Source organism: Dipteris shenzhenensis, chromosome 6 (genome assembly GCF_047967505.1).
Source record: "Dipteris shenzhenensis isolate YYH24624 ecotype China chromosome 6, Dip_SZ_1.0, whole genome shotgun sequence".
NCBI classification, from domain to species: Eukaryota; Viridiplantae; Streptophyta; class Polypodiopsida; order Gleicheniales; family Dipteridaceae; genus Dipteris; species Dipteris shenzhenensis.
In genome coordinates, this window is record NC_141601.1 from 52,630,336 (window position 1) to 52,642,958 (window position 12,623).

General features: G+C 47.7%; 1 protein-coding gene across 1 annotated transcript; it reads left to right on the top strand.

Annotated features, from left to right (window-relative positions):
- Positions 1-364: 364 nt before the first annotated feature.
- Positions 365-1,442, top strand: LOC147901326 (putative E3 ubiquitin-protein ligase XERICO). Its single transcript, XM_087376210.1, has one exon. It carries the CDS (start codon positions 607-609, stop codon positions 1,102-1,104), a length of 498 nt encoding a protein of 165 aa, XP_087232336.1. The 5' UTR covers positions 365-606; the 3' UTR covers positions 1,105-1,442.
- Positions 1,443-12,623: the final 11,181 nt, after the last annotated feature.

The following is a 12,623-nucleotide window of genomic DNA, read 5'->3' on the forward strand; positions in this document are numbered from 1 at the left end:
GAGAGCTCCGCTCAACAAACATTACCTGATCAGCACGCATCATCTGTCGTGCTTTCTACGAACCTCTTTCCCGGCCAGCCCCACAAGCTCGTGAGCCGTGTACCTGCCAAACTCCGCTGTCTGTTGTGCTCATCCATGGCCCATGATTTGCAATTCTGGATCATGCAGGCTGCAGCTTCTGGACCTGGAATCGAGTGTGATCTTTCAAGTACAAGCTTGCACGCACTCACACTTCACTCAGTGCGCATGCCGCCTGCAGCATCCTATTCAGCATCGACGCGACTAGTTCGACTTTACGATTGTGTGGAATTCGTAGTACTGGCATAAGAGTCTTTTCGGACTACAGTTGCCCATTCCCCGTCTCCATTACCAGCTTGTTCTCCCGTGCCCACAGCTCTTGGCGAGTTGGCATTTATCCAGCTAGCAACACCGCTTGCTGGATTCGTGCATCCCCCCCCTGCACGTTGGTAATTTGTGTCGCTCTCCTTGCCCTCTTCTACCATAGTCGATGATCAGCGGTTTGTGTATTTAGCAGTAGCCCGACTGCAGGCTTCTTCTTGGCCTCCACCTCAGTTGAGGTAATCTGTCATTGATCACTAGTAACGGATGGGATTCCCTGAGTTTCCCGCTGCCTCTGCCGGAGTGTTCCCTATTTTGATCATAAACACGGCTCTCTCCATTATTGTTGCCTTCAAGGATGCGTTAAATTCAGTCCTTCAAATCGTTGGATTGAGTCGAAGCTCGGAAACCAATACTACTCCCTTTCTCGACATATCTCAGGAATCTACCTGGTGGGATGAAATCCGATCGTCTCTGCCGGTTATCCCTTACGGTCCGGTGCTTCACGATGCTTCTAGCCCAGAGGATACTCACTGTGCTGTTTGTCTCTCAGAATTCGAAAGAGGCGTCGATATTCTTGACTTGCCTCGTTGCAATCATGTCTTCCATCAAGCATGCGTAGATAAATGGCTGGATAATCAGCAGGCAACATGTCCATTGTGCAGGTCTTCTCTTATTTCAGAGGAATTAGCCTGCAAGTACAAACGAAGGGAACAGGGGCTCGCTGAAGAACTATTTCTTTGGTTTTCTACTTTTCATGGATAAGTTTCCAACGTCCTTGGTGAAAATTTTGAATTTTCAGCCTCATCCTGTGCTTTCGTTAGTATGTAAAGTTCTCGCTGCGAATTTTGTTGCTGAGGAATATTGCATCATCAGTACTCTCGGTGTACGGATGGATCTTTCCTTGGAGATTCATGTCCTGTAGTTGTATGAAAAGTTCTCTATATTGCGACATTGCCGATCTAAGTGCCTTTACTTATAACCTAGTGGCTTCCCATGGGTGAACACTTGTTAAGACAAGCTTTCATTCAGCTTGGGATTCACGGGTCCATTTATGTTAAATCTCTTAGCAGCAACATGTTAAAGATGCTTAAAACTTCAACCCCGAGGAAAATATGTACTTTAATGACGTTTTGTGAAGTTTTAGAATTTGAAATATAGAAAATAAGGATTTTGAAGAAGGACATTGGGAATGCTACTTTACTTACATTTTTTGTTAAGCTTTTGTTAGGGTTAAGAGTAAATCAGAATTATGATGGCTGCTGAAAAGTAGAAGCCATTGTGAGTGTTAACTCAAAGAATAGACATCATAGTACAAAGAGAGACCATTTTGTGTTAAAAAAGATTCAAAAATTCTAGCTAGGACCACTTTCTGTATAATACAATGGGTATTGATGAATTGGAGTGGTGCTGCTAAGGTTAACCATAATATAGTTGAAGTAGTTATCGTAAGTTTAATACACAACATACGAACATGTTGGAAAAAGGTCTTAACTTGACAACTTGCTCGGATCTGCTTACAAAGTTTCGAAGACTCATTAAGTGTTGTGTATCTAATAAACTATTGTTGTGCATGCTACTTATCCTCTAAGTATTTATGTTAGTATATTCTTTTAAAGAACCATGATGTTGGATAGCTTACTTTTTTAAAAATGCAACCCGACTTTGTTATATGCAATTATTCAATTGTACCATGATGTAGGGGGCAATTGACACTCATCGCAGAAGTAATCTCCTAGACCTTGTTGTATTATTGCAATTGAACATCATCAATGAAATATAATTTCCCCATGTTATAGGAATGCAAACCAATATTTTATATATACAATTTGCATTTAGGAACCATAATCACTCTAATAAAAACATTTGAGCTCATACCAATCTTGCTTCTGGGCCTTTTTCTCTTATTAGAAAATGTTATATCTCACATCTATTGTTCAGCACATTAGTACCCAGTAGAATTGCCAAAATTTAGATGGTATTTTCCTCTCGCCCCTTGGTAGACTAGTTAACCTTGTGCTTGCACTACAAGGTATAGGTTGCTTTTCAACACAAATATCAATCTTTTTTACACTTAAAAAATTTTATTTAAAGGGAAAAAAGGTAGGTAATTATGTCATTATTAGCATAAAAAAATGTGCATTGGTATATAATCGTCGATATATATCGATACTAGTAAAGGTCGGTATATACCGACACTAGTAAAGTGTCGGTATATACTGATCCTTAACAGAACACACCAAAAAAATTTGTGGGGCAAAACAAGGCTTGTTGTGGCTCCATTTTGCCCCACTAATGTTTTACAAAATCGCTCAAACAAGCCAATAGACATATAAATGCCGAAGTATATACAACCTTGTTTGTTACAAAATTTCCCTTTTGAAAAGGGTGATACAGAGCATATACATGACGAAGTATATACAAACTACTACTAATACTACTACTACTACTGCTACTGCTCATCCGACTCATCGGAGTCATCATCATCATCCTTGCCCATGTGACCTCCGCCTGATCCCTAGCCCTTGTGACCTCCGTTTGATCCTTGGGCCTCGTGACCTCCGCTTGATCCATATCCCTCGTCGACGTCTAAGCCAAATCCCCTGAGAATTGCCTCCTCGTCATCATCGCTCGCTTCCGCTGATGGGACATTCGATATTGCATCCTAAGAGTGCATTTTAATTTGAAATTAGATTGGAACTTAAAGAATAAAACAATTTCAAAAGTGAGATTACAAGTTGGAGTAGAATTATGCCGAACGAGCAACCACCACAGCCCAATCGACTACCACTTGCTTCCCCTGCATCTCAATAAACCACTTCTTTGCTTCTATGTGTGAAATGCACGTTTTGTCTCTTCGTCCATGGACGGCGACCAATCGCAAATTGCTGTGGACCCAAATTATGAGAGTTAGATAAAGTGCATGCAATATGTAATAAAACAAATAGAATAATAAATTAAATGAGAAGTAGACTCTCTACTCATGCCTCGAATGCGGCTCGTCCTCCACTTCTGAGCTGTGAAGCACCTACGGTGTCTAACCATCTCCTCGTAGCCCTCCTCTGATTATCAAACTTTGTGGGGGTGTCCTAAAGCTTATAGTCACCTTTATCCGCCCAGCTAGGTTTAGGCTTCTTCACCAAAATGGCATCTCACAGCTCTGACTTGCGATGCTTCAAGACACCACACATGCACTTTCGCATGTAGTGGTCATCGAACTCGTACCTGGGGGGTTAGAGAATTGTCTTCTCAATTCCTCGATGACTGCCTTCTTCTTTTCGTCATCCTAGTTCCGCCAGTCAAGTGTTATGATGCTCTTGAAATGGTGGCTCATCAATCGCCTCATAGCGATCATTACTTGACTGCCCCCTCTCTCTGTTTTCTCTCTCCTCTCTCCCCCTCCCACCCCGCTCTCTCTCTTTTCTCTCTCCTCTCCCCCCTCCCCCTCTCTCTCTCTCCTCTCTCCCCCTTTCCCCCCCTCTCTCTCTTTTCTCTCTCCTCTCTCCCCCTTCCCCCCTCTCTCTCTTTTCTCTCTCCTCTCTCCCCCTTCCCCCCCTCTCTCTCTTTTCCCCCCTTACCCCCCCTCTCTCTGTCTTTCCCCCCCCCCTCTCTCTCTCCCCCCTGTGAAAACCCCCCCTCCCCCTGCGCAAACCCCCCTGTGCCAACCCCCCGCTCGCCCTGCGATGGCACAGACAGCATTGCCCCGCTCATCTCACGCTGGCACAGGCAGTGCCGCCCTGCCCGCCCCCCTCTCCACCTCCTCGCCCACCCTGCTAGTGGCGGTGCCCGCATGCCCAACCCCCTCTCCCCTGCCCCCCACCTCCCTCACTCCGCAACGCTGCCCTGTAGTGCTGCCCGCACCCCCTCTCCATTGCCCCCCACCCCTCACCCCCCCCCGCACCCCCTCTTAGCCCACCCCCGCATCTCCTCCTGTGGTGCCACCTCTCTCGCGGTGGCGCACACAGTGCCACCCTGCCCGCCCCCCTCGCTCGCCATGTGATGGCGTAGACAGCATTGCCCCACCCGCCTCGCGGCGACGCAGGCAGCGCCACCTTGCCCGCCCCCCTCTCCACCTCCTCGCCCGCCCCGCTAGTGGCGGTGCTCGCATGCCCAACCCCCTCTCCCCTGCCCCCCACCTCCCTCGCCCCGCAGCGCTGCCCTGCAGTGCTGCCCGCACCCCCTCTCCATTGCCGCCCACCCCTCACCCGCCCCCGCACCCCCTCTTAGCCCACCCCCGCATCTCCTCCTATGGTGCCACCTCCCTGGTGGTGGCGCACACAACACCGCCCCGCCCGCCCGTGGCGGTGCACCTAGCATCGCTCGCTCTCCGCCCTTGCTGGCCCCGCAGCGGTGCACACAACGCCGCCTGCTCTCCCTCTGCACTTGTCGTGCGGTGCTGCCTTGTAGCGCCGCCCCTCTCCCCCTCTCCCTTGAACCCCCCTCTACGCCCGCCCCACCTCCTCCACGCCCCGCGACGCTGCCTTGCAACACTGCCCCTCTCTTCTGCACCTTGGAACCTCCTTCTGAACCCTGGAACCTCCTTCTGAACCTTAAACTTACAACTCGAGGTCCCCCACTCTCCGCCCCCTCCCCCCTCCCCCTCCATCTCCACCACCACCTCCCCTCCCCCCTCCATCTCCACCTCCCCCTCCCCCCTCCCCCTCCATCTCCACCTCCCCCTCTCCCTTCCCCCCTCCATCTCCACCTCCCCCTCCCCCCTCCCCCTCCATCTCCACCCCCCCTTCCCCCTCCCCCTCCATTTCCACCTCCCCCCTCCCCCTCCATTTCCACCTCCCCCTCCCCCCTCCCCCTCCATCTCCACCTCCCCCCTCCCCCTCCCCCCTCCATCTCCACCTCCCCCTCCCCCCTCCATCTCCACCTCCCCCTCCCCCCTCCCCCTCCATCTCCATCTCCACCTCCCCCTCTCCCCTCCCCTCCATCTCCACCTCCCCCTTCCCCCTCCCCCTCCATTTCCACCTCCCCCCTCCCCCTCAATCTCCACCTCCCCCTCTCCCCCCCCCTCCATCTCCACCTCCCCCTCCATTTCCACCTCCCCCCTCCCCCTCCATTTCCACCTCCCCCCTCCCCCTCCATCTCCACCTCCCCCTTCCCCCTTTCCCCTCCATCTCCCACGTCCCCCTCCCCCCCTCCCCCTCCATTTCCACCTCCCCCTCCCCCCTCCCCCTCCCCCCTCCATCTCCACCTCCCCCTCCCCCCTCCCCCTCCATCTCCCCCTCCCCCCTCCATCTCCACCTCCCCCTCCCCTCCATCTCCCCCTCCCCCTCCATCTCCACCACCACCACCACCACCACCTCCCCCCTCCATCTCCACCTTCCCCTCCCGCCTCCCCCTTCCATTTCCACCACCCTCACGACCTCCCCCTTTCACTCTCTCTCTTTCTTTCTCTCTCTCTCCTTCTCCCTCTCTTACTTTCTCTCTCTCTCTTACTCTCTTACTCTCTCCCCCTTCACCCCCTCTCTCTTTTCTCTCTCCTCTCTCCCCCTCCCTCTCTTTTCTCTCTCCTCTCTCCCCCTCCCATCCCCCTCTCTCTCTTTTCTCTCTCCTCTGTCCCCCTCCCCCCCTCTCTCTCTTTTCTCTCTCCTCTCTCCCCAGTTCCCCCCCTCTCTCAGCCCCTCACCCCCCGCCCTCTCTCTCCCTCACCCCCCGCACAACACCCCCTCCCTCCACTTGCGCAAACCCCCCCCCTACGCAAAACACCCGCCCCCCCGGGCGCCGCCGTCGGGAAGCCCCCCCACAACCCAAAAAAAAAACCATAACCTAACCCTAGGATTAGACTAACCTAGGTTAGGTTAGTTAAGGTTAGGTTAGTCTACCCTAAGGGTTAGTTTACCTTAGGTTAGATAACTAACCTTTAGTTAGTCACTAATTGTAGTTAGTGCATTCAGTTAGGTTAGTATTAACCTACATTAGGTTAGTTTAACCTTATCTCAGTTAGCTTAACTGTTAGTTAGTTACACTAGGCTAGGTTAGACTAACTAATTAGCCTCTAACTAGACAAATAGGTTAGTTAGTCTAACTAAATCAACTTGGTTTCAACCCCTCAGTTGGACTTAAAGTTCCTTCACACCACCATTAGGACCCCCCAACCCCAATTTTACCCCTACTTTAACCCCTCGTAACTCATCCGTTTGTGACCCAAAATGAACCCCGTTTGAACCCGGATTTCAGACAAAAAACACCTTGCTATGGGGTATTTTTCCAACCCATTGCACACAATTTTGGCATCCCTTGCACACGTTCATTTGCGCCCCCGTGTGGGCCTCATTTTGCAAAAATTCACTCGTATTTTCACACCGTGACCTCCGATTAATGATTCGTTTGCACCGGCACATTTCCCTACACATGTAGGACAATCTTAGGCACTTTATTAACACGACGGTCCCTACACAAACTAACACCACTCTAACTCTCCTAACAAAGCTACATCCACACCCGCACTTGGGGCAGTGACACCTTGGCAAATCACGCACAATCTGCATGCATCTATGTTCTGGCCAATGCCTTCGACTCCAACGCTCACCACATCAGCATACAACTCCGCTGCAACCACCGCCCCTACCAATCCTCTACCCCGAATCCCCCCTGAGATTCAACATCTCCTTTAAATCCTCCACGCCCCAACATGGCTGGATGCCGTCATGACCATGATGGGGATATCGAGCTTAATGTAGATGATGACAACTTCTTCCATCAAAGAAATAACAACAATCACGGCCGACGCCCCTTGGGAAAACTAGAAGTTCCCAAATATACTGGTAGGGGAGACCCAGCCCGCTTCCTCCAGCATTTGATGCCGCATGTCGAGCACAGGTGGTGATCAATCCCATGAAACCAAGGTGGCTTGGTTTCCAATGGCCTTAACTGATGAAGCATCAGAATGATACCTCGACCTTCTCATGGAAGAATGCGCCACATGGGACCTACTTCAAACCGAATTCAAACGACGCTTTCAAACAGAGAGGCTACAAGACGATCCTGCTCTCCAACTGAGCAAGATTGAACAAGGCCGGAGAGAAGATGTACGCACATATCTAGGAAAGATGAAGAGATTGATCACCAAATGTGACCCATGCCCAGATGCAAAGTACCTCACGGCATGGTCCATAGCAGGTCTAAGAAAGAAAATCCACAAGGATATGAAAAAGATAAGTAGCTATGAACATTCAGTGCTACTCATGCGGTAGCCATTGACATCGAGGATGGCATGACAGATTCAGACACTAGCAGTGATGACGGCAGATCAAAGCACTCGAAAAAGGGTAACTCAAAGGACACTGCTGAAACATCCAATGAAGATCGCCTAGAGGCCATGACCATGAAGCTGAAAGAAAGACATGATGCAGGCCATTGATCAAAAATTCCACTTGTCTCAGCCACCAACTCAAATATATCCACGGCGAGAAAATGTCTAGTGTCCACACTACTTGGCAAATCATATAGCAAATGAGTGCCCAGTGCTAAGAGCCAGGATCACTGCACAAGCAAATCCACTGCCACGATTGTGGTGCCATATCTGCATCATCGGCGGCCATGATGAGAATAGTTGCATCTTCAACATGCGCAACAATCCGCCTCGACCTCCACAATACCAAGCAGCACCCATGCTAGTATACAGGCAACCGGCGCTTGCACAAGCACCCCCAGCTCCGAGGTTAAATCGTGTTCCCGTTCGGACACAAGTCCCACAACTACTCAGGAATCCGAATCCATGACCGTATCCAAGAGCACCAAATCTAGCTCCTCAGGCAGTTCCCATACATCAATTACAAGCCAAGGAAGTAGACTCGCTATTTGAATATGAAGCAGAGTATCCAGTGTACTATGTAGAAGGTGCAGAGGGTCTCATACCAGTTTATGCAAAAGAAGTACGACCCAACACATTTCGAGCACCAATCAAGTGTTACAATTGTGGAGAAAATCATCGGATCGCAGAGTGCCCTCATCGTGGTAGCCCAGCTACTTTCCAACCACTTTGCAGAGGTTGTGGCATAGGACATGCCTGTATGGATTGTCCCATGAAAAATAAGGTCCCAGAACAAATAGAGGTTAAGCATGATGTCCCCATCGGCATCATTGGGGTGGACCATCAAAGTCTAGGTCCAGCAAGTGTATAGTCACAACCTGTCAATGTAATTACACGCCAACAGAAAGAGGCCACCAAGGACCCTAACATTCCAATCCAACGAAAGCGACATCTGAAAAAGAAAGCACAAGTGCCTCCACCTCCGCCAAGCAATGAGCAGACGAGCTCATCCACATCAACTCCCGAGCCTCAACTAAAAGAAGCTCCATACCCGAATGCAGAGGTGGAGAAGGCTTGTTTTCAGGTACTTCAACAATGGGTCTAAAATGAACAAGCTCAATTTGAGGCTGAGAAACAAGCTCAAGACCCAACCCATGACTTGGCCCCACAAAGTATTGATATTGTACTCAAGCCTTTGTTCCAACGACAGACTCCACAACAAAATATACTGCCACATCAACTTGAAGGAGCCGCACTCTCTAGTATCCTGAGTGGCCCTGTGTCAATTCCCATCGGAATCCTCCTACGGAATGTCCCAATCTCTGGGAGAGTTTCAAAGGATGGGTTGAACTCGCAAATCCCCCTCCACCTATGAATGACATTGAAGATATCCCTATGCGAATGGGTGAGAGAGATGACATATGCAACATTACTGTGCCTTTGATCCACAAGGCATATAATGAAGTCCAAGCCATAGTGGATGGTGGAGCAGGTGTCAATGTCTTATCAAAGGAGCTCTACAAAGAATGGGGTCTCCCACCAATGCAAAAATCTGATTTCAACATATGCCTTGCCGATGATTCATGGGCTATACCCTTGGGGATAGTGAATGGCATGTCCACAAAGATTGCAGGAGTCCGCTAGCGCTTTTTCCCTTCAATTCACAATCTTGGATCTCCCCAAAAAATCCTATCAAATCTTACTGGGACGTCCTTGGTTACGGAAAGCATCAGTTCTCCATGAATGGGGAACTGATAGACTGACAATCCAGAATCAAGACACTACAGTCAGGGTGCATGTGGGGACAGGAGCTATTAAACCAATTGTGCCTAGAGCATTGGATGACACATCTTCAACAACAATCTCAAGCAAATCAACTCCCTTGCAACAGCATGCCATAGCAGGTGACTCACAAAGCAATGTCAATAATTAGATACAAAAATTGGCAACCATCGACAACTGCCATTCATTAGACCCCATCTTCTCATAGATGGATGCTAAGGCACTACAGGTCGATCCTCCACTCCAACATGAGGAACCAATTGATCTAGAGATGCTATTCTTTATGGCTGACCTCGAGTGGGATAATGAACCTAAAGAAGGTACCCATACCAATGATGACTCAGATTTTCCTTGGGACCTTGAAACAGAGGCTGCGAATGCTGAAATTGAAGATCAAATCTTTGATAATGACTTAGCCATTCTGCATGCCCTAATGGCAGTCGAGCTCCCAAAAGTTGAACCTCCGCAGTTGAATAATAGTAGAAGATCCCGCAAGAAAGCTAAAGGAGGAAATCGTAGAAAAGCCAAGACCGAGCACTTCAATGAATTTGAATGAGTCCAAACAAGGATTGTCAAATTGTACCTTGCAAAGTCAGCTCCCTCAAAATTAGAACCACCACCTCTTGAATGGTCCCTTGAGGGACTGGAAGGAGTATGTGTAGTACATGAACCCTTACTTGGAAACACCTTACCGGTTTAAAAGTTACCCCACAGTTCCCAACGTAAGAGGTTTCAGAAATATAAGCCACATGTGCAGATGAAGCTCTATCAAGCAACTTCAGAAAAAGAAAGAAAAGAAAAGCCTAACAAATTAATAAATGCAACTATGCCACCCAGTACAAATGCCACATGTCAGGCTAGTTCAACCCCATCAGAGGCCGATCTTCGAGAAGCACCGGAATACTTCAAGAATCATACAAGTGGCAGTGCACCAATAGAAATGCCATGATCACTCAGAGAATCTGAAGTTTAAGAACCCGATAGCATTGGAGAAACTCAAATCTATGAGGGACTGGCAAAAACCTGCACAATAAACCTCGCCCTTGAAGGGGAGGAAGAAAAATTGGTTTTTATTGGGAAACATCTCCATCAAGAAGATGAAACCAAACTCAAAGAACTCCTAATGGAATACCGTGACTACCTAGAATGGTCATACAAAGAGATGGAAGGAATTTCACAAGAAGTGGCAGTACACACGATACTTATAAGGGAAGGTGCTCACCCTAAGGTATGTGGACGTTATCGCACAAATCCTAAATATGGAACCATGGTTTATGACAAGCTAGAAAAACTCCTAGCTGCCAAATTCATCTATGAGGTAGAGCACACTGATTGGGTTTCACCCATTGTCATTGTACCTAAATGCAACAAGAAGCTCAAAGTATACGTAAACTTGAAAAATGTGAATGTCGCCACAATTAGGGATCATTATCCCCTACCCTTAATAGAAACAGTGTTGGAAAAGGTGGCAGGATCTGAAATATATAGTTTCTTTGATGACTTCAGTGGCTATAACCAAGTGCAAATTGCTCCTCAAGACCAATCAAAAACAAAATTTGCTACAAAATGGGGTATTTTTGCATATCGAGTCATGCCATTCGGCCTTTGTAATGCCCCAGCCACATTCCAGTGAGTCATGTTCATAGCTTTCAATTCATTTTTGAATAAGTTTTTACAGCTATTCTTGGATGATTTGTGCATCCATTCAAATAAACAAGACCACTTCAAATGTCTTGAAGAAGCACTAATCAAATACAGGGAGTATGGCATCTCCCTAAATCCAACAAAATGCCAGTTCATGGTCACCCATGGAGTTGTTTTGGGACACATCGTCTCTCAACATGGGATTGCAACTAACATGGACAAAATCAAAATCATCATGGAATTGCCTCCTCCTACAAATTCCAAAGGTGTACAAGTCTTTATGGGACATGCAGACTATTAAGAAGATTTATATTGTAGTATGCCATGACAGCTAGACCACCTTACAAATTATTAGTGGACTTCTTATGGACCGAAGAGTGCGACCAAGCCTTTGAGCTTTTAAAGTGGTGCCAAAACACAGCACCCATCCTTATATCTCCCAATTGGGATATTGATTTTTGTGTTCATACTGATGGATCCAAGTATGCAATTGGGAGTGTGCTTTGTCAACCTGGTGAGCATAAGAAAGACTACCCCTTCTATTTCGCTAGTCGACAACTCAATGATGCAGAGATCAACTATATAACCACAGAAAGAGAAGCGCTAGCAATGGTGTATAGTGTAAAGAAATTTCAGCACTATCGACTAGCAAATGATTTTGTTTTCTACACCGACCATCAAGCATTGCTTTATCTTGTGAACCATCCATGTACAACAAGAAGAATAATCGTGGTCCACAAAGGTGCCCAACACTACATTGCCGATCACATGTCTCGAGTCACGACAGGAGAAGAAGCCACTGGAGTAGTAGATGACTTACTAGATGCCACACTATTTCAAATAGATGTTGCTCTAGAGTGGTGTGGAGATATCATCGGGTACTTGATGGCAAGAAGACCACTCCCTGACATGAAAGCAGTCGATGCCAGAAACTTGATTCTAAAGGCTGCAACCTATCAACTCATTGCAGGACAACTATACAAGATGGGCAAGGACCAGATATTAATATGATGTGTAATGCCTCATGAGATCTTGCCAATCCTGAGTGAAGTCCATAAAGGCATTGCAGGAGGACACTTTCAAGGGGAAGCCACAAAAGAAAAGTTCTCCTCGCACGCTACTGGTGGCCAACACTATGGGCAGATGCCTATGAATATGTAAAAGGCTGTGATGTATGCCAACAGACTATTAAACCACAACACAAAGACTTCAATCCCCTAACACCAATTGTTGCACAACACCCATTTGAAAAATGGGGGATTGACTATGTGGGTCCCATACATCCAGCAACAAAAGGAACACATGCACGCTACATCATTGTGGCAGCAGATTACTTTACAAAATGGGCTAAAGCTAAAGCAGTCAGAAAGGCAGATGCCAGAAGCATAGCAATATTCTTATATGAAAATGTGATCACCCGATTCGGATGCCCCATTGAAATTGTGTCGAATAGAGGCACACATTTTGTCAATGAGGTAATCCAAGAACTCTTGTCTGGCTTTATGGTAATCCATAGAAAAAGCACACCCTACCACCCCCAAGGTAATGGACTAGCAGAATCCACCAACAAAATCATATGCGTTATCCTCACTAA

Bases quoted from the DNA above. Each gene is read 5' to 3' on its own strand.
- LOC147901326 (XM_087376210.1), top strand. From the start codon at position 607: ATGGGATTCCCTGAGTTTCCCGCTGCCTCTGCCGGAGTGTTCCCTATT.